Consider the following 22,354-nt stretch of genomic DNA (forward strand, 5'->3'; position numbering starts at 1 on the left):
CTGCAACTCTCCAGTGTAGCCAAGGCCATAGTAAAGTTGATTTCTGACCTATACCTGAAGTGCGGAGTCTCTGAAGAATACTGGTGAATGGGCTTGACTGGATTCCCTTGTTGAGTCCCTTGTGGACAGTAACAGATTTTTATGTGGAGGGTTAATATTAGATATTGGGCTATCCAGCCTTTCCAGTGAGGGCTGTTTTGTTGGTTTTACCTAAAACCCTAACTTGGCTATCAGTATTAGGCTTATAGGAAAAAGTTAGGCACAATCTTTACTATGAAGAGATCCCAATCTCTCTGTTGTAAAATCACTGTAATCCTGTAAGCGTGACTGGAAGCAGTTAACCCATATCTCTTCAGTCCTCTTATTATGGTGATTCATCCAGTTCTGCATCTTCTAGTTCTCACGCAAACAGCAGCATGATTCTACATTGGCAACTCCCAGGTTGTTTAAGAGATCAGTTTACCTTAGGTGGAAACTTAACAGCAGGGTGTTAGGTAGGTGAAAGAGAGTTATCATTCCACATAGAGGCTGAGGGGCTGAACAAGCACAATTTGTTTCTCCCCCTTTGCCCACTAGCAGTTTCTCTTTACTTCTCCCATTACAATTCATGCCAAAGAGAAGTGGAAGTTAAATGTAATCGTCAACACTGGCTGAAATCAGTTACAGTTCATGACCAAGAGTTCACACCAGGAACTTGTAATGCAAGACTTCTCTTAGTTGTGATTTCCCTCATTGGGCAATAGAAACTGGGTGAGGCAACAGATAAGCCAGTGAGTTCATATGTCAGAGTTCCTCATCAGCCTGCTCCTCCCTCCTACCCCACAAAGAAAACTAGAGATATAGTTAAAGGGCAGAGTCTGGCAAAAGGCAAAGCAAACCCCAACCATGGCTGTGGACAGCCCTGTTACGGAACTAGACAAAATTCTTGATGCCGCTAAAAGGAAAAAACCTGAGGAGCTACTGGTCATGTATAAGGGGGTGCTATACCCTAGTGCACTGTGTCGTGCTGAGACCCTCCAAGCATTGGACATCATGGAAGTTAGAGAAGATGATGTGTTCCTAGTTGCTTATCCTAAATGTGGTAAGTCTGGATTTTTTTGGTGCAAAATTAAAAGAAAAAGTACTTAGATGTCAAATACATGTTATTATTTTCTAAGAATGCAGAAAAGCACTGAAATTCAAATGCTACATGCAGTAAATCCTCATTTGTCACAGGGAAGCACTGTGTTAGTGAGCTGTGTGTTTTCCTCTTCTATAATTTCAGACATGTGTTTAATCTAGCCGTGACAGACATGCTTCTGGCTGTAGTAAATTAAATACAAAGAACCGTGCAAGATTATGGAGATCTTAAAAACACAACTGTCAGGGTATTCTAAGCTCTTTGATTCCTATAGCTGCTGTAATTCATCTTTTTTGTGCATATGTACTGCATTATGGTGAAGGTGAAGATGAAGAGATGAGGTCAGTCCACAGAATTCAGAGCCAGATCAGAATCTGAATTGCCCCAAAATTTTGTTAATAACACACTAATGGCAGGCTTGGGAGCTGTACACAGGTATAAGGAGGCATGGTCCCCACCACTAGTTTAGAACAGACACAGACAAGACAGTTCACACACAGGTCACAAAGGATGGGATTTTCAGAAGCAATCCGTGCTAGCCTAGTTCTGCTCCCTTTGTAGTCAGTGGGTGTAAAGATAGGCCAATGCTAAGCACTTTTGAAAATCCCACTGTAAGAGATGGTATGAACTTGAGATGGGAATAGGATCCTACAAGGAAAGACATTATAGGAGATATGTTTTGAAGAGGGCTCTGAAGGAAGAAAGGAGTTTACTTGATGCAGGAGAAGAGAAAGATTCTTCTGAGCAAACTTAAAAGGAATCTGATTGACTAATAGGTGATCTCCATTCAAGTTATATAGGAAATTTAACCAGAGATCTATAAAAAAATAAATTATACTGTTGGCCTTGCAGTGTGTAGGCAGGAATGAGAAAGCACTTAGATTATAACGCCATTTACTAAATAAAACTATTCTTGGAGCTGAAAGTTTTTTTTCTGGCAGAACCATAGGCTGAGCAACTGCAGAGACAGTTCACAGGTAATCCAGGTAAAATAAATTGAGAGATTTTCAATTTATTTATAGGGTTCTTATTCAGCCAAAATAACACAAATCAGGAATATCCATGGTCATATTCCCTTAATGTAGTTTAACAGTAAACTGTAAAGAAACAGGAAAGGCCTCTCTGATATCTCCAGAGCGCACTGTCCTGGTGTTTGTTAGCAAAACCCAGTCTCCCTTTCTTGTGAAAATAAATCAGCCCTCTGCTTTTTTATGAGTGTGAGCTTAATTAGGCTCCTGATTGCCTTGGCTGTGGGGGAGACTCCCAGCTGGGATACCAAAACCAATGATGGGATTTAACCCTCATGTTCCAACTTGTTGTCCTGCTTGGCAGAATCTCCCCCCTCATGCACCATTAGGTTAAGGGTGCAATAGCACCACTTTTGGGGGATACATGCCATTCAATACCCTTATCAAAGTTGTTCTCAGCCCAAGGCTGATGATTTTTTTCAAAATACTTGGTAACAGGTTGGTGTCTGTTTGGCTCAGATCCACAAAGGAATGTAGATGCGCAAACTCCAGACTTAGGCACCAAAATCCTAGTTTTAGGCATCACTCCAATTTACAAATCCCCAGTGACAACTAAATGTACGTATCGCCTAGATTTTTGCTGTAAAAGTCTCCTAGACACCTATGTTTCTTCCTCTGGGCAAATACACTGATGCCTACCTCACACCTAAGCCCCACCACAGCCTTCAAGCCAGAGGCAGATAGGCACTGCCCCAGCTATCTCATCTGTAGGGCCTGATCCAGTAGGTGTACTCAGAGGGAGACTAACTCTGCACAAAATGACTTTGGGGAGGAGGAGGGGGACAGATTATGTTTTCCTAAAATATATGTTCTAGGAATTATCTGGGGGATGTGTATGTCCTGTGTTATACAGGAGATCAGACTAGATAATCACAATGGTCCCTTCTGGACTCTTGGAATCTATGAATCTTTAGCCTAGCGTTTAGGATACTCACCTGGGATATGAGAGATTCCCAGATGAATTTCCTCCTCTTCCTGATGAGCTGAAGGGACTTGAGCTGGGATCTCCCACCACTCATGATATTACCCTTGAGAGGATCACATGATCATTGGACAAAGCCCTTCCTCTCCCAGTAATACTCTTTTTTGCCACAGATAGCTACTCCTGAGCACAGCTTGTGCTGTACTCTTCCCTGTCAAACCAAAAGGAAGCATATGTGAAGTAGTTGAGCTGACTGGGTCAATAGAGAAAACAGGTGGCAGTTTGAGGATGTTACAGGGAAACGTCTTAATTAGTTATCTTCACTTCTCTGTTCTTCAGTCTTGCAACAAAAATTCCCTCCTCCTTCCCCATGAAGGAGAATTCTGTGTAGCAACAGGGTCTGAGCCGCAATTGGTGCATCCACACTGCAGTAAAAGACCCACTGCACCAAGTCTCAGAGCCCAAGTAAATTGATTCAGACTTGCAGGACTTTGGACATGGAGCTTAAAAACAGCTGTATACTTAGGTGCTGACTTCCCCTCTTTCTGAGGATGCTTGACCTCCCCACCTCTGTCTGCCTCCAGTCCCACCCAAACTCCGCCTCTTCCCTCGCACCCATTCCAACCCCTTCCCCAAATCCCTGCCCTGGCCCTGCCTCCTCCTCTCCTCCTTCCCTGAACATTCCACGTTCCTGGCAGAATGTGCAGAACAGCGCCACAGCTGTTTGGCGGTGGCTGGGTGGGAAACAGGGAGGTGGGCAAAGGAGTGGGGACGTGGCGTGCTTAGGGGAGGAGGAGGTGGGGTGGGAGGTGAGAGGGAGGGAAGCTTAGCTTAGCTGCTGGTGAGTGCAGAGCACCCACCAACGTTTCCCCCTGGGTGCTCCAGCCTTGGAGCACCCATGATGTCGGCACCTATGGCAGTATAGATATTTGTGCTTGGGCTAGACCCAGGCTCTGAGACCTTCCGTTGTTGTGGGGTTTCAGAGCTCAGGCTCCCCTGAACCCAGACATTTTAGCTCCACAAGCCTTACTCAGTTGATCTAGGCCTTGAGATTCAGTTGACCCAGGCTATGGGTGCCATATCCTTACACTTTGTTCACAAGCTGTACGTCACAGAAGCAGCAGCCTTGAAGTGCTTACAAGGGTTGCCATTATATGCACATAGGCAATGTAAATAAAGTACAGTTGTTCAGGGGATATGTAACTTAACTTATAATTGCCGAAGTACAGGATTTCGTTCTCACCTCCAATGTTGCATTAAAGAGACACACAATGTAAAAATCATACTTCTGTCTGAAAATTATGTACCTACAACTGTTACATGTTATATGGAACACCTGCAAGTTATATGCAGGACTAGTATAATGATTCTTTAGAAAGTTATGCTAGATATTTAACAGGCTACAGTTCTGAAATTCCTACTTGTTTCCTTCTAACAGTTATTTTGTGTTTCAGGAACAACTTGGGTTAAACACATTTTAAATGACTTAACATCTGCAGTTTTAAAGAATAAGGGGGAGGTACCACCAACAGACCATACGCAACTCCTTGAATTTGGAGTTCCAGAAAAATTTCAGGTCAGCGTGGACTTATTCATAAAGCTTATTTTTAGCATATAGTATTTTTTTAAATGTCTATTTTACAATATCTCCTATAAGTACAAAACACATTACAAATAGGATATATACTTCCACATCAAGTAATTTGAAGTTAATTCTCTCAATTACTTTTTGTATGTGGGAATATATTATAAAATATAGAAACACAGGAAACAAAATGTGATTTGAAATGAAATTGACCTTTGTGTACTAAAAGAACAGAAGTTAATTTTAACTCTAATCTGGACCTCATACTGCTATATTAGAATTTCAAATGCTTAGTGTAGATTTTGAGTGCAATATTTAAAAAATGTTTTGAAAAGAAAAGTTTAATGAAATCATTAGTTGATTATCCCTGATTTCTATCTATCCTAGTTTAAGGTGTGACCTAAACTATCTAGATTTCTATCTAACCTAGTTTAAGGTTTTCCAAGGTGAAGTTAAGCATATGCCTAAATCTTTGTGGGATCAAGAGAATGTGTGACTCTAACAGTGTATATGGCTCTGTGTGTGTGTGTAATGTTATCACTGCAAACCAAGAGTAGTAACACCTGATGGACTGTTATTTTTCATTAGGTGGTTTTATAAGTAATGCACAAGATTGGGAGTCAGAGTTAGAAGATCTCTAATCACAGCTCTGTGTCTGGCTTCAGGCAAGACATTTAATCTCTCCTATTCAGTTTCCTCATTTGTAAAACAGAGATATTATTTGTTTTTGTCACAGAGGTGCTGTGAGACTTAATTCATTTGCGTTTGAAAATATTTAAGAACCTCAGTTAAGACATCATATGGGCTGATAGCAATGGAGCAAAACCTGAGTAAAATCTGAGACAGTGTTGCAGGACTAAGGGTATGTCTACATTGGCAGAGGTACAGTGCCAGCAGTTACAGTGCCGCTCAGAGAGTGCTGAAGGGGAACCGCTGTTGTGTGTTCACACTGTCAGCTGCCTGCGTAATAGCATGTTCACACTTGCGGCACTTGCAGCAGTATTTGGAGTGCTGCAGTCTGGGCAGCTATCCCACAGAGCATCTCTTCCTTTTCTACCATTAAGAATTGTGGGAAGGCGGAGTGGGACACGGGGAATCTTGGGTCCTGTCCCAATGCATTGCTTTGCATCCCAGCAATCTCTGTGCTTCCATCTGCATTTGGGACCATCTTTCAAATGTTTGTGTACTGCACGCTCTGCCTCTTCGGTCTGCAAGAATGGATCCCACACTGTTGACCAATATGCTGCTTGCTCTCACTAACATGTCATGAGTGGCAGTGGAGTTATTCCTTAAACTACAATGGCAAGAGGAGTGTGACTGAGACCACTGCATGCGTCACCGAGCAAACAGGAAGGGGACTTTCAGAATTCCCAAGGAATTTAAGGCGTGGGGATGATGATGATTAGTCACTTGCGGCCAGGGCAGTAGAGTTCAAACTGATGACCAGAGAAGTGAGAACAGGCATTGTGGGACACCTCCTGGAGGCCAGTTGCAGCGCTGTAATCGACCAGGATGTCTACACTGGCACCACAGCACTGTACCCCCGGTGCAGAAAGCTGTATGTCTCTCATTGGGCTGGGTTTTTTTTACAGCACTGCAACTGCATAGTTCTGCGTACTACGTGGCTTGGCAGTGTGTACATCTCAGGAGTTACAATGCAGAAAGCTGCTTTACTGCGCAGAAACTTGCCTGTGTAGACAAGGTCTAAGGGAAAGTCCCTAAACAGGAGGAGCTGGTGCACAGCAGGAAAGCAGTGGCTACTACAAGATACAAGGGAGTAGCCAATATAGCCTGTTGTTCTCCAGTTTACTACATGAGAAAATTCACTTCTCATGCTTATCTCTGCCATGATGTACTCTGGAACTCTTATCTACAGTGCAGAGCGTGTGGAGTCCCTCTGTGTTCGTACGCGTGTTTTCTGCAGTGGCAGCCACTGGTGCATGCTCTTTTTCTTTTGCTTTGGGCCTAAATATTGCCACATAAAATGGCACAAAAGCTAGGCCTTTATTTTAATAATAGTGAACTAACAGCAAGAACAATGCAAACAGCTTTCTTTCTTTAACTCTCTGGCCTCCCTATGCTACTTGCTTGGGATGATTTTGAAATCTGAAAAAATGATAGAGTTTTGCAGAAATTAGGCCTTAATAACAGTACCATCTAGATGACATCATGAAGGACGAGAAGAACCAAAAAGAAAGACTGCAATTTAACAATTACCAATAAAAATTCTTTCCATGCAAAATAGATGTTTAGAGCAAATGTATACATATTGTAAATTGTCAACATATTTGAGGTAGAAATGTTGTGGTTCCTTTTTTTACATGTACTTTTTGTTTTGATGTAGAAAATAAAAAGTTTTCCTTCACCACGTGTTTTTGTCACACATCTCCATTATGATAATATTCCCAAGGCTGTTTTTGGAACTAAAGCAAAGGTAAGTGAGCATTTCAATAATGTTTGATATTACCCACTTTCTAAGCAACTCCCAGTTTTCCCTTTGCAGAAGTTCTCTATAGGATTGCCTGGAAAACAGGAACTCCGTTTCACAAAAAAATTCAAGGTTTCAGCATTTGGTTTTGTTCAGCATTGGGATGTAACCAAGAACTTTTGAATCTTTTTGTGAAAAACCAGAGAGAGAAAGAGCAAAGACTTGAACCTGGGTCTCTCATGTTCCAGGTTAATGCTCTAACTCAGGGGTCCCCAACGCGGTGCTCACGGGGGCATCTAAATGTGCCTGCATCCTAGCCGGCAGTGGAACATCTGCCGAAATGCCGCCGAATTTCAACAGCGATGCCTTTCGATGATGCTGCTTACCGCTGACAAGCAGTGTCATCGAGAGGCGTCGCCGCTGAAATGCCACAGAAATTCAGCGGCATATTGGCGGATGCTCCACTGCCACTACGGTCCTTCGTCTGGTGTCCTCCAGACAAAATGGTTGGGGACCACTGCTCTAACTGTTGAGATTTTGGCTATTCTGGGATATGTGTGTGTGTATGCCTCTTTTTCCCTCCCTCTTTCTCTGCCAGTCAGCATTTTCTGGTGAAAAAACATTTAACTGAAAATTTCCCAACCAGCTCTAGTTCTCTGCTTGGCTTTTTCAGATCCCACAATCTGACATCTTTCACTATAACAGTGGAATTCAGTTTTTACTGATTGTTGTTTGTAATTCACACAAAGACGTCGAATCTTAGATCCCAGCCCTGCAAGGTGATCTGTATGGGATAGCCCTTATTGCTCCATGGAGGCTCCCCACCCGAAAAGCATGGGGGCTCCAAGCAGGTGTAAGGTCTTCCCATGCAAATCAGTTTGCAGGATTGGGGCCTCACTTTCCAAATTTCAGTTCCTGTAAGAGCTGATATATTTTTAATGCAGGACCCTTGAGATCAAAGGTTACCTTAAAACACAGAAGACTCATTTGCCTTTGCTGTTTTAAAAGGTACTAGTGGTATTTCGAAATCCAAAAGATGCAGCTGTATCCTATTACCACTTCTACAACAAAAATCCTGGGCTTCCAAATGTCAGCTCCTGGGATGAGTTCTTTCAGAAGTTCATGAGTGGAGAAGGTACAGTTATTAGATCTTTGTAATGTTTCTCAGTGGCATTTATAAACAGTCTAGTACTATGTTCTCAACTCTTCTTTGGTCTGCAGTCCAGAAAGGAAATCTGGGATCATCATATTAAAATTAATCTGAAATGGATTCAAATTAAATTTCTGGGTTGAGGAGGCCAGGGACCTGGTGCTGAGGAGTTGAAGGTGCTTCTTTCTTCTTCAACCCTGAGCAATGCTCAGCACTGGGAGTGTTGCTATGGAGACATTCAAATGGTTAGGATGGGGCAGTATGCAGGAATTCTACTTCATCCACAGCACACAAAGGGTAAACTGCAGCTTTCCTTTTTTTTCTGCAAGGTATTATCCTTCTTGTGATTTTGCATCTTAACAACTGGATTTCTGAGTGAGCCTCTCCCCCTCTGTTCTCAGCTCCTTTTTTCTCTTGCTTTCATTTGCATCTCTGAGCAGGGGTACACATTTTAGATCAACTCAAAATAAAGGTTTGGGGTAAAAATTTTAAAAGTATAGTGACTTAGAAGTCTAACCCTCATTGACTTTCAGTGAGAATCACCTAAAGGCCATATTTTTAAAAGCATATAAGTGCCTAAAGATGTAGATAGATGCCTAGTGAGATTTCTAAAAGCACCTAGGTACCTAATTCCCATAGACTTCAAGCACTTTTGAAAATTCCACCAGGCACCTTTCTGCCCATACTATCAATCACTTTTGAAAATGGGATTTAGGTTTTCTAAGTCTCTTAGGCACTTCTGAAAATTTGGCCCTTTATTTATAATTGAGTAGAAGTTTGAGCTACAACTGACCTACATCAACCCCTTTCTGTAAACTGAAGAACCAGGTATTTCAAATGAAGTTCTTGTGTAAAGGGGAAAAAGAGACTGTAAAAATGGCATAGTGGATTTTGTGCACATTTCTTTATTACTTCCAGATCAGAAGTGCTAGGCTTATAAATAAACAATGTTTTATGTAACTGCCAGCTCCTCAAATTCCATCGGGGATTTGTGAATCAAGCTGGGCTCTTTCCTTCTTCAACACCACCGCCAGTGATAAGGACTCTGCAGGCCAAACTGTACTCTTAGTAACATCTGTACAACCCCACTGGCCTGTCATTCCAATTTGGCAAGCTATTTTGATGCTATGATGGTGAAGCACAAGATGGAATAGATTCTAGCTTGTACTCTCCTAACTGTGCTGATTTGACAGAGTTAAAAGGAGTGAAAAGCATTAAAGATGCTTTTTATTTCCTAAAGTAAGCAGAGAGGGCACTGTATGCACTCAGGGAAACAAGAGCTGTTTAGTAAGAGGATGCCTTGTTTTACATACTCATTTTGCAGAGAACTGCATTTTAGCAAAATATTGAGCCAACCTCTGTGTCATACTAGCTACTCAGACACTGAGGTGCATTTCAGGGATTTTGAGAAGCTGCTGACAGTACAGTACAGTGTCCATGTACAATATAAACAAAGTCTCTTTATTTCACCCCTTTTTGTGCAGTTCTGTCATGAAAGAGGCCAAAAATCAGCTGGATCTGGCCAGCTGAGAAATCCCCTCATGTAGGAGAGCTCTCCATGAACGCAAAGCTGGCATACTTGATTCTTGTACTATTCTGCCGCTATAACCGGCATGGGTGTGTGTCAAGAGACTAATCTTAACTGATGAATAGTTCTTTGTGGATCTTGCCACTTACCAAAGGTTAGAGTAGCCTCTAGGCTGCTTGAAGTTACCTTGGAGCCAGGTCTGAGCTGGGCAGGGAATCAGGGAACCATAACCATAAGATGCCTGACAGCCCCTGCAGCAATAGAAGGAAATTTAATACAGCAAAGCATCTGTGCCATATTCTAGTAAACAATTATTGTAGAAACTAATTGTTAATATTTTGTAAGGGCCTACTCCTGCAAACACTTAGGCATATGAGTAAAATTTACTCACGTTAATAATTCCACTAAAGTAAAGAAAATTATTCATATGGTGAGTGTTTGCAGGACTTAAATCTGTGTTGTTGGAGTTATTTTTTAACTTCGCCATAAGTGCACTGTTAGCCTGGTTATGTGATAGATTGAATATCCGCACATGGCTGTGTTACTCATTACTACAAAATGTATTCAAGAATTAATTTATTGTAAACAGATTTTTTTTAAAACGTATCATGTAGAAACTGTATAGCTTGATTATGAAAAAATAGTTGGAAGAAGAAAGTGAAAAGTCAAGTCTGGAGTGAATGACTTCCAAAATAATATCTGCCAAAAAAAAAAAAAAAAGAACTAAAATACAGAGAAGGACTACAAGCAGAACTGAAGGATTAGAAGATCTAAGCTCTCCAGGACTTTATATTGAAGTTAGCCTGGACATTTCATCTTGGGGCCATTTAAATATACTTTAAATCAGGGTTCTCAAAGTCCCAGCCCACAGTCCATCTGCGGCCTGAGAACTTCCCCAGTGTGGCCTGCGGGGCTCCAGCAATTTTGGGGTCATGTCTCTCCTTTGGCCCTGCCTGCTGTCCCTGGGCGCTCCTCCCCCCGCGTTTCCCCCCAGATGATTTAAAATGGCCTAGGGCCTCGCCCACCACCAGCAGTGCAGCGGAGCTGAGTGGCTTCCAGAGCTCGCTCCACGTGGCTGCCAGCCCTTCCCTGTGGCCCCTGGCGGGGCTGTGCCTCAGCACGCTGCCCCCGCCCCGAGTGCCCTTGCAGCCAATGGGAAGTTGCGGGGGGGGGATGCCTGCGGGCAGCAGCGTGCAGAGGCCCTCCGCCCCGCCTTGGAGCCCCAGGTAAGTGCCACACCCTCTGACCCTATCCCAGAGCCTGCACCCCCACACCCTCCCACGCCCAAACTCCCCAGAGCCTGCACCCCTTCCCCATACACCCTCCCTCCCCCAAACTGCCTCCCAGAGCCAGCACCTCCTCCTCACACCCCCCAACCCCCAAACTCCCTCTCAGAGTCTGCACCTGCTCCCCATACCTCCCCTCCCCCAAACTCCCTCCCAGGGCCTGTACCCTCCCTTCCGACACACCCCTTCCCACCCCCAAACTCCCTCCCAGTGCCTGAAACTGCATCCCCGTCCCCTGCCTCACCCCAGAGCCTGCACCCAGCACCCAAACTCCATTCCAGAGCTTGCACCCCAGACCCCCTCCCCCACCCAAACTCCCTCCCAGAGCCCAACCTCTCACCCCTTCTGCACCCAAACTCCCTCCCAGAGCCTGCACTCCAATCCCCTACCACAGACCTCCTCCCCCACCCAAACTCCCTCCCAGAGCCCAACCTCTCACCCCTTCTGCACCCAAACTCCCTCCCAGAGCCTGCACTCCAATCCCCTACCACAGACCTCCTCCCCCACCCAAACTCCCTCCCAGAGCCTTAGGTAGGTGGGTGGTGGAGTTGGGATGGGCGGGTTCTGGGCAGTATGAGTAACATTATTGGCCCACTGGGAGGATTTGAGCACTGGCACTGACTCTAAGGTAAACTGAGTTTGAGACCCCTGCTTTAAATTATCTTCTGTTTTTTGACCTGTCTTAACTTCATTTTAGTCTGCTGGAGCTCATATTTTGACCATGCTCTTGCCTGGAACAAACACATGGATGAAGAGAATATCATGATCATCACATATGAAGAAATGAAAGAGGTAAATTTGTGTAGAAATTTAAAAGTAGAAAAGACTTATTAGGTCATGTACTCAGTTCTGATACAGAATTGCTCCCTTCAGTATATTCTCAAGCATCTTGTCCCATCCAGTTTTCATTTTGTCCCAGGCAAAACCTTATTGTGAAAAGACCAGGTATATGATGTTGCAGCCTGTTTTCCCGCTGGCTACTAGTCCTTCTATCTGCAGCCCAATTCCCTTCTCAAGCACGAAAGCCTTGATCCTGCAACATTAAGCACATGCATGAGAGTAGTCCCATTGACTTCAGTGAGACAGTTCACATGCTTAAAGTTAAGCATGTCCGTGTTTGCAGTTTGAAGATCTTAAACGGTAAATTAAATAATGCCAGTGCTTATATAGAACAATACTAATTGATGTGGCGAGATAAATGCTATCAGTAGTAATTAATACTAATAGAAAGAGATCCATGCAGAAGATTGAGAGCATTCACTTAACACATTGCCATTTGGGCAAGGGAGGCACATTCCAAAATCTTATCAAAAGTAACCACCATTCCTGCAACCTCCTGCTGCTGAACTTAATATATTCCTCTAATGTTCTGCCCTTTGTATGGATGAGAATATTATCAACTACATTCATTTGACAAGATAGAGGGAAAATGTCTGACATGTTTGCTTTAACTCATACATAACTCTATCACATTCTTGTTTTTCAGAACTTACTTGGAGGAGTGAAACAAATAGCTGAATTTTTGGGGTTCTCTCTGCCTGAGGAGAAGATTCAGTCTACTGCAGAGAATGCCACATTTGAATCAATGAGCAGTAAATCCCAAGAAACACATGGCAAATTAGGTTCCATCTTTTTCAGAAAAGGTACATTTATACAGAGTAATGATAATCACAGAGTTTAGAGCAGGTATCCAAATTGGTCATGGGAGCTAATTAACATTTAAAAGACTTGATAAGATACATGACTGTTGTGACCTTTTCAGGAGCTCCCAAATGCAGAATTAATGTGTTTAATTCGTAGCTGATAATGAATTTTCTTCTCTTGAAAGTGGACATCCCTAGCTAGATGGTCACTCAGGCACAGAATGCTGTTCTTTCAAAATATTAGTTCTGTGGAAAATCCCTTGGTTATAAAAGGTGCATGCATCTATACCTGCAAAATGTAGTGCAAAGGGTTTTCTTTAACCTACAATTTTAAGAACACCATCCACATTCATAAAGATTTCAAGCCTCATATTGATTTGAAATGTGACAATAAGTTCAGTCATTCCAACTGCTTATGTCAGCATTTCATTGTAACCTACCTCTACCTGACGTGATCTTATACTTCCAGGAATAGTTATTAGTTTATTTCATTGTTCTTTTGCAGGTACTGTTGGAGATTGGAAGAATCAGTTCACTGAGGCTCAAAGCCAAGAAATGGATGCCAAATTTGAAGAATGTTTAGCAGGAACAAAACTTGGAGCCAGGCTAAAATATGATAAATACTGCAAATGCTAAATCTTTGAATATCAGAATGACATTAGCATTTACCAGAAACATCATCTATTTTACTACCTTTTGTTTGAGAATGCAGAGATTAAAATAATTAGACTTTCACGCAAGGATTTGCACAAAAAAACCCAAAAAACAACCAGGAGAGAGCTCTCCTGCTGCCAAAAATTCCACCTCCAACAAGCGGCAGCAGCTTTGTTGGTAGGAGAGCGCTCCTGCCAACAAAGCACTGTTCACACCAGCACTTTTCATTGGTAAAACTTTTGTTTTTGGGGGTGTGTGTGTTTTTAACACCCCTGAACAACAAAAGTTTTGTCAACGAAGTTTCGGTGTAGACACAGCTAAGTTATACCTTGTGCTTCTGCCTTGAGGCAGCTTGATGACATTGCCAAACCACCATAGTCATCTATGTTTAACTGAGTCCACACTCTGTTGACTCGTGCCGTACAATACTTACATTGGAGAGATTGTGTAACCAATGAGTTTCCAAAATTCTTCTCAAACAAAGCTGGTGAAATGCATTCATCTTTCTGTTTGTGTATTCCAACATCCGCCGCATTTCTGACACTTACAGTAGTGTCAGAAGGATAATAGCATTGTACAATCTCATTTCAGTGTGTAGCTGTATCTTCTTACTTTTCCAGGTCTTTGACAAATGAAAAAATTATTCACTTGGTTTGCCAATTCTTTCCTTCACTTCTTTAGTAAGCTAGCCATTAGAAGATATTGTATTTCCAAGATAAACAGTCATCAACTCTTCTGTATTTTTCCCCATCAATTACACATCTGCCATTGTTGACAGTATTCTCTCCTATATACATAATCTTAGACTTCTGCATACAGATACCAAGTCCCACTTAGGCAGCTTCAGCTTTTATGCTCATAACAAATCTTTCCATTCCGTCCATGCTGGTATCCAGGATGACTGTCATCTGTTAAATCAAGGTTCTCCAGCTTATCTCTTGCTCAAAGAACAACAATATCGTCAACAACAACCATCACTCTTCTCATCACAAAAAGGAAGTTCAGAAGAGAAGTGGGGGTAGTATGCAACCTTGCATTACATCAATAATAATCTTAAACCATTTCATTTCTTTGCTAATTTGATAAAAACTTTGTAGACCACGTCTGCAGACAGTACCAAGACAGACAGTAATCTATTCTGAAATGTGTCCAGATCTTCCAAAGGGCTTCTTTATGGACACTATCAAATCCTTTAATAAAATCAATGCAATTTAAAACTGTTTTCTGCTGGTATTCTAAGCCTTTCTCAATAAGTCTTCTCAAGGTGAAAAATCTGATTTGAACATAACTCCTTATTGAAATCTAGCCTGTTCTTCCCTGAATATTTTTCAACAACCATTTCATCCTATTCAAAATGATAATGCAAAACACTTTTTCAGGTACAGATAGGAGTGTCGCTCTTCTCCAGTTATCACAAATAAACTGGTTCCACTTTTCAGGGATTATACAGATAACGCCTCTTCGCCAATCTTTAGAATACATCTGCTTTTCCCAAACCATTCTGTACAACCTTCGCATGTAATTCAAATCACTTTCTTTTCAGCTTTTAACATTTCAGCATCTGTTTTATTATAGCCTGGTGCGTTACCACTCTTCAGTTGGTTTATGGCCTCAGTTATTTCTTCAAAGATGATTACTTTTAGCAATATAGGTAAATCCACTATTTCTTCACATCTATCAGTGTATGTTTGTGGTTCTGGCTGGCTGAACACAAATTAAAAATGTTCCATCCACCAGGCTCCTTGTCATTCCTCTGTGGTTTAAAATCCTACCATCTCATGTCTTCACAATGCCACAACTGTTTGAGAATTGTGATGTCAGTCATTTAGATACTAGAAAAAGTTTTCTGTACACCTCCTCAGCTTGTCTTGCTTGTCTTTGACCACATATTTTTGTTGTAGAACAATGCTTGTTCCTGCTGAATTCTCTTCTTTAATTCTTTTCTCTTTCCAACAAGTCTCCATGTATTTGGTTGGAGCACCTTTGCTTTCTTAGGCCTTCTCATTCCCACTGTAATCCTGGCTGCATCCACTTGCACTTCTTTGAAAAGCTGCCATTGTTCTTCTGTCATTGGTCAGTGTCTGTAACTCTTTGAATCTGTTGTTCATCTGCAGCTTGAAATGCACCTTTACTGGTGGATGTGCTAACTTTCTAGTATCATACATACCCTCTGCCTTGCCTGGTATTTTTATTTGGATCATCCCAATAACAAGATGGCAGTCATTTCCAACATTAGCACTCTTATATTATTGGAAGCTAGGGTGATCTTTTCCAGCTCCAGTTAATGGCAACATAGTCTAGCTGAGGGGAAGTTGATTATTTTTTGTCAAGGTATAATCAAGATCCGGACTCTAGAGAAGATAATAAAAATAATAACAACAAGTAAATAAAAAGATATCGGGGTCTGTTCAAAAGCATCTGGTGGTCCAGATTTGGCCTGCGGTCCACCTGTTGACTACCCCAGTCTAGCTAGTTCTGGGTGAAGCCATCATTTGATCTCCATGTCAGTTTTGACTTTCCTTTGGGGCAACATTATTTCCACACATCTATATGGGTGCAAGAGCTATTTGGCTGAATATGTAGAACACATGAATGGTAATACTAGAGTGCCTATGACTATTTCAGTTTAATTTTTTTCATAATCTGTTATTAATTCAGGTTGATTCCTGCTCTAGATGCAAATTTTCTGAAAGTCCAAGGTTCTTGAGCATCCCGGGGTCTTGCTTTGGACTCATGTCTCATCTTCAGTTGTTAATTTGGTCATCTGTATATCCTATATTCTTTGAGGCCTTGTATGAAATTATGGTAGAGTCTATTGATCTGATGATAAATCATTCTGGCAGAAGGTTAACAGGAGAATGCATCAAGGGGTTTTGTACTAGATCCAGTGGTGTTTAATATAATTATTAATGATCAGGAAAGATGAGTGAGTAATGAGGCAGTTAATTTGCAGATTGAACTAAGTTATTGATGTTAATGAAGACTAGAGAGGACCGTGAGGAATTTCAGAGACATTTAAATATGCTAGATGAGGGGAAAATGAAGTTTAATATTGATAAATGCAAAGTAATGCACATTGGAGGAAAAAATTTAAACTAGTCACACACATTATAAAGTTCTTAATTAATTGCATTAATGCAGGACAGGGACCTGGGTGTCATGCTAGACAGCTCAATGAAGACCGCTGCTGAATGTGCAGGTGTTTTTATTTAAAAAAAAAGACAAATATGAGGATATGTATGCAATGAAATGAAGAATAATATGGAAAATATTATAATGCCCTTATATAAATCAGTTGTGCAGCCTCATCTGGAATATTGTGTGCAATACTGGTCGCCCTGTCTCAAAAAAACATATTGCGGAATTAGAAGGGATTCAGAGAAGAGTGCAAATATTGATTAAGGACATGGAAAATCTTATCTGAAGAGATGGGGAAAGGTTGGGATTGTTTACCTCAGGAATGAGTATGTCAAATAATGAATGGCCTAAAGATGGGAGACCTGGACCTTCTCTTTAAGATGTCCTGCCATGCATAGCTCAAGAGTGTGAATACCACCCTCTGGGCAGACTATTAAGAACCAAGGCACAAACCCCAGATTGGGTGGGAGTTTTATACTTAGATTTCACCAACCAATTATGAAGTATACACTCCTCAGGCACTGTAACAGCCTTAACATGGAGTCATAGACAGGATGCCGATCTGTGTTGCAATCCAGGTAAGCTTATATTTGTGATAGATGGTCCCTTACACCAAATATCACAGTAATATTCATACATGCATCCGATGAAGTGGGCTGTAGCCCACGAAAGCTCATGCTCAAATAAATTTGTTAGTCTCTAAGGTGCCACAAGTACTCCTGTTCTTTTGTGGATACAGACTAACACGGCTGATACTCTGAAACCTAGCAATATTCATGTTACTCCCAGTCCCAAAGGACCAGTCGCTTACCCCAGATCAATTGCACCTTAGATCTTACACCGAAGACAAAAGCTTGTAGTCAGTGCTATAGTAAACTATCTGAAGATTTATTATATAAGAAAAAGAAATGAGTTATTTACAAGGTTAAAGCAGGTAAAGTGATTGTAACTCATTTGTGTGTATAATCTTAAATTCCAATAAGTAATAGAAGTGTCTAGACTAAGCAAGCTCCGTGGGTACATCTACCCTAGAATAGAAGACCCATGCCATGATCACAGCAGGCTTCGGACTGCTGACTGGGGCTTGGGCTGCCGTATTAAAATTGCTGTGTAGATGATCAGGCTTGGGGTAGAGCCAGAGTTCTGGGACCCTTCCCCATCGTAGAATTATTGTATTATAAACACAAATGCTTACTTATTACCTTACAATATGGACTACAGATGTTATACATTAGATTAATGAATGCAGCCATTTACCACTGTTCAATGAAGTCTAAACACTATGCACATTTTTATAACTCTAATATGTATTTTAACAATACTAACACACAGGCAAACCAGAGCAATTCTGGCTATGTTCTGATCAGTATCCAAGTGAGGCATGGGGACCTTGGCATGAGCTGACACCTGGTTTGCTAGCATCACACTTCTGTTTCCCTGTCTCATAAGAAAAGGACAGTGGGAAATTCAATGCAATGAAAAGGTAAAAAATTCAAAACTGATCAAAGGAAATTTTTTTTCACACAATGCATGCTTAGATTGTAGAACTTGCTGCCACTGGAAGTAGTTGACATCCCCACACTGGCTAGTAAAGCATTCAACATATTTAATGAAATGCCAAGTGAACAGGCTTTGAAATATGCTGAATTTAAAAAGGGTGTATTACAAAGTGTATAGAATGAAATTTAGATGTCTCAAAATGCATGACAAAAAGAAAGTTACAGAAAATACTCGTATAAATATGATTTGATGAAAAAATGGGTGAAGGGGAAAGGGGCAGAGAATTATGATCAGTAGTTTGATCTTTTTGCACAAGAATAATTCCTGAGCATATTTTCTGAAGAAATCAGACAAGCTCTTTGTGGTAAACCCCTGGATTGGTTCAAAAAGCTGTGGCTCTTGCTGACATATATGTTATAAGCTAAAGCATCCAGTGACCTCAACCACAGAGGGAAGGAACTCAATGTTAAGGTGGGGCCCTCTTTTGTCCCTGGGAAAAGAGAGGGTAGTTGGGAGTGCAGGCACTCCCCTCCCTAGAACAGATCATCCCATGGGAATCTCACTTGCAGACTCCCTGTACAGGAGAATAGTTCAAGAATGTGTTTCACCTGTGATTCTACTGAATGCCCGAGGAAAGAGAAGTTAAGCCCACACCCTGTCCAACCCAAGTTTAACACACCTGTTCTTAATATATTTTTATTGGGAGTGGACTACAGCCACTGATTGAATTGGCCCTCTCAACATTGGTAAGGTAACTCCCTTCTCTTCCTGTGTCAGTATAATAATGCCTGCATCTGTTATTTTCACTCCATGCAGCTGAAGAAGTGGGTTTTTTACCCACGAAAGCTTATGCCCAAATAAATCTGTTAGTCTTTAAGGTGCCACTGGACTCTTCATTGTTTTTGTGGATGCAGACTAACATGGCTACCCTCTGATACTTGTTCTTAACGTAGGATCTCAAGAGATATCTGCAGAGCATATGATTGATTTTGTGAGATTTGAACAATTGGGAGTAGAGATGGAATTTGTTAAAACTGTCAAGTTAAATGGCAAAGAATGCCTTGGGTGGAGAGACACTAGTGCACATATTTCTCTAGTCAGGGGAAGCACGGTTAAACAGTCAGACATACTCCCTGGAGTGAATACGGAACTGACAATGGGATAAGATCAGGGCCACCCAGAGAATTCCAGGGGCCTGGGGTCTTCGGCGGCAGGGGCTCCCCACTTTGGCAGTAATTCGGCGGGGGTCCCTTCTGTTCCGGGACCCACTGCCGAAGTTCCCCGAAGACCTGCTGCGCCCCCCCCCCCCCCGCGAATTACTGCTGAAGCGGGACCCGCCGCCGAAGTGCAGCCAGGTCTTTGGCGGTAATTTGGTGACGGGGCCCCTGCTGTGGGTCTTTGTGGCACTTCGGTGGTGGGTCCTGGAACGGAAGGGCCCCGTGCCGCCAAATTACCTCTGAACACCGGGCTGCACTTCGGCGGCTCCTACTTCGGCAGTAATTCGCTGGTGGGGGATCCTTCCTCCTCGGAGCAGAAGGACCCCCTCTCCGGAGAAGACCAGGAACAGAAGCAGCTCCAGGGGCCCGGGCCCCCTGGAGCGAGTGAAGGACCCCGCTGCAGGGGCCCCGAAAATCTCTCGTGGGGGCCCCTGCGGGACCCAGGCCCTGGGGCAAATTGCCCCTCTTGCCCTGCCCCGGGCGGCCCTGGATGAGATAAGGTCAATGTACTTCTGGCTAAAGTACATATGGAGTGTGAAGGGCTGGCGTGAGCTTTGAACGTTGGTGCACTGAATAGTATTTTAACAGCAATTCTTATGAGAAATGATATTTTGTCTATAGCTAAAACAGTTAATATAGTAACTTGCAGCAAAAAAGAGTATTCTGTGATCTCAGAAGAGAATTGCATGGACAAAGAAGCAGCTATGGGGGAGGGGATGATCCTAGCCTCAGCTTATCAGGAAAAAGCAAGTGCTTTCAGGTGAGGAAGGGACCAAGGCAGAGGAGGATAGCCCAGATACAGAGCTAAAAGGGGAGTTGCTGTCTGTCGTAACTAGAGAGGTAGCTCAGGTTGCCTGTAGCCAAGGTTTTGCAGATAAACAGAGAGCAGACCCTATGCTATAAGGCATCTGTGAGTACATCCACAAGGAGACACCTAGTAAGGGAAATGGGGAAAGGTTTTTTGAAGAGGAAGAAAAGTTGTACAGAGGGGAAAGACAGAAGCCCGGGGAAACCTTACAAGCAGCCACTCCAGCACTGTCGGGAGTCAGTGTTGGTACCCATGATTGCCCTTTTGCTGATCACTTAGAGGCACAGAGAATCGACGAGAGGTTAAAGAAGAATCTTTACTGGCCAGGGATGATAATGAGAGACTATTGCAGATCTTGTGACTTATGTCAGAAGCAAAAAAGACCTGCAGGACCTCAAAAAGTCTCTCTACACCCCTTGCCTGTAATACAAGAGGCATTTTATAAGACAGCAATGAACTTTGGGCGCCCTGTGCAATGTCCTAGTAAAAAGAGAAAAAATATATCTTGGTTATAGTGGATTTTGCCACTAAGTATCCAGAAGCAGTTGTGCTGAGTAACATAGAAGCTGATTCTATAGCCAGTCCTTTTCACTGTTTTTAGCAGACTGGGTTTCCCTAAAGAGCTGTGATCAGATCATGCATCAAATTTCATGTCCCAATCATTCAGTGAGTTATGGAATTTGTGTGGGGGATGAAAGATACCCCTTTTCACCCAGGGACAAATGGGTTGGTGGAGAGATTCAGTGAGATCCTGAAGTCTATGCTGGAAATATAGGCCAAGAAGCGGGTCCAGGACTGGGATGAAAAGTTACCTTATGTTATTTGCTTATAGTGAAATGTCCCAAGAATCTACATGATTTGCCCCCATTTGATCTTCCATACTGCAGGAAAGTGAGTGAACCTTTAGAGCTCACCAGAGACTCTTGGGAAGGGAACATTGAGGTAGAAGGGGTGCCTGTGACTGAATATGTATAAAGGTTCTGGTAAGAGTTAAAGAGCATGATGGATGTGGTTCAGGCTAACCTCAGACAGTCCAAACAAAAGGTCCGATATGACAAACATACCTCTAAATGCTCTTTTGAAGTAGGAGACTTGGTGTTGGTGAAAAAATACAAAATACAAAACTCATGCGAGGGACCTTTTAAAGTAATAGAAGAGGAACATGTATGACATATACATATGTCAAAAGATGTCACATTAATGCTCACAGATGCTGATATAAACAGGTCTAAAGTTTTATCACAGCAGAGAAGCAATGGTCAACATTTGTTGTGTTGAAGGGGAAACTGAGGCATCCCACTTCATTGATTTGATGGCTGAATGTCAAGACAATTTATCACTTGAAAGCAATGAATTAACACAGATTTAAAGAGCAGACATTCTGGCTAATTGAAGAGCCACAAACAGGTTTTCTCCAGCAAAGCAGGGAAGACCTGTGATCACCCATAAGACTGATACTGTAGGTCCTCAGCCTGCACTCAGCCGGCCTTATCATACCACTGGCACATTGCTAAAGCAAATCCATACAGAAATACAGAACATGCTAAACTTCAGGGTGACGAAAGAATCTGAAAGCTCTTGGGCATCACCCATTGTGCTTGTCCTCAAGAAAGATAACCTTAAGGTTTTATGTGGGCTATAGAAAACTCAATGCTCTCACTGTTTCAGATGTTTATCCAATGCCCAGAATTGATGATATGCTTGACATTTTAAGCGAAGCAAGATGTCTTAGCACATTTGACTTTGTAAAAGTATATCCACAGAGTCCTTTGGACCCTGATGCACAGAAAGAAATCTGCATTTATTACTAATATGGGATTGTATGACTTCAAAATGTTACCATTTGGGTTAATTAATGCAGGATGCACTTTTCAGCAGCTGACCAACCAAAAGTTAAATGGATTGCGGGACTTCACAAGGGCCTAAGTCAATGCTATAGCAGTGTTCAGCAATTTTTGGTCTGACGACAAGAAACACTTGGGCATTATATTATCAAAGCTCAAAGAGGCAGGCCTGACTATAAAAGCCTCTAAGTATAAAATAGGAGAAAGAACATTTCCATTTTTAGATCACTGAGTAGGGAATAATCAAATCTCTCCGATCCCTTAAAGGTAGAAACCACTTTAAACTGGACAGTGCCAAACCAAAAAGGAGGTTCAGTCTTTCATAGGCCTGGTTAATTACTACCACTGATTTGTGTTTGGTTTCAGTGACATTGTATCCGGAATTACAGATTTGTATAAAAAGACAAAACCAAACAAGGTTGTGTGGACAACTGCCTGTCAAAGAAGGGTTTGATTAGGTATAGAAAATTTTGTCTGAAAAGCCTTTTCTGGCCTGTCCAGAT

The 22,354-nt window shown here is 42.2% G+C and overlaps 1 protein-coding gene, 1 long non-coding RNA gene and 1 pseudogene across 3 annotated transcripts in view; 2 read left to right on the top strand and 1 right to left on the bottom strand.

Moving 5' to 3' along the window:
* The window catches only part of LOC127049934 (sulfotransferase 6B1-like), an 85,621-nt pseudogene extending 70,318 nt beyond the window's left edge, over window positions 1-15,303 (top strand).
* LOC127049944 (uncharacterized) overlaps window positions 1-22,354 on the bottom strand; it is a 28,973-nt gene that overhangs the window by 1,575 nt on the left and 5,044 nt on the right. Inside the window, exons 2-3 of one of the 2 annotated variants that reach the window (XR_007774115.1) lie at window positions 9,911-10,012; window positions 3,230-3,281 (exon numbers count right to left, since the gene is read on the bottom strand). This is a non-coding gene — a long non-coding RNA (uncharacterized LOC127049944). Of the gene's footprint in view, window positions 1-3,229; window positions 3,282-9,910; window positions 10,013-22,354 lie in introns of those variants that run through there. The other variant, XR_007774114.1, reaches the window with a different exon arrangement.
* On the top strand, window positions 654-13,492 carry LOC127049937 (sulfotransferase 6B1-like). The gene is made up of 7 exons (XM_050951333.1): window positions 654-1,081; window positions 4,525-4,646; window positions 7,000-7,089; window positions 8,092-8,218; window positions 11,745-11,839; window positions 12,534-12,690; window positions 13,196-13,492. Exons 1-7 carry the CDS (start codon window positions 886-888, stop codon window positions 13,324-13,326), a joined length of 918 nt encoding a protein of 305 aa, XP_050807290.1. The 5' UTR covers window positions 654-885; the 3' UTR covers window positions 13,327-13,492.

Source organism: Gopherus flavomarginatus, chromosome 4 (assembly GCF_025201925.1).
Source record: "Gopherus flavomarginatus isolate rGopFla2 chromosome 4, rGopFla2.mat.asm, whole genome shotgun sequence".
Classification (NCBI taxonomy): domain Eukaryota; kingdom Metazoa; phylum Chordata; order Testudines; family Testudinidae; genus Gopherus; species Gopherus flavomarginatus.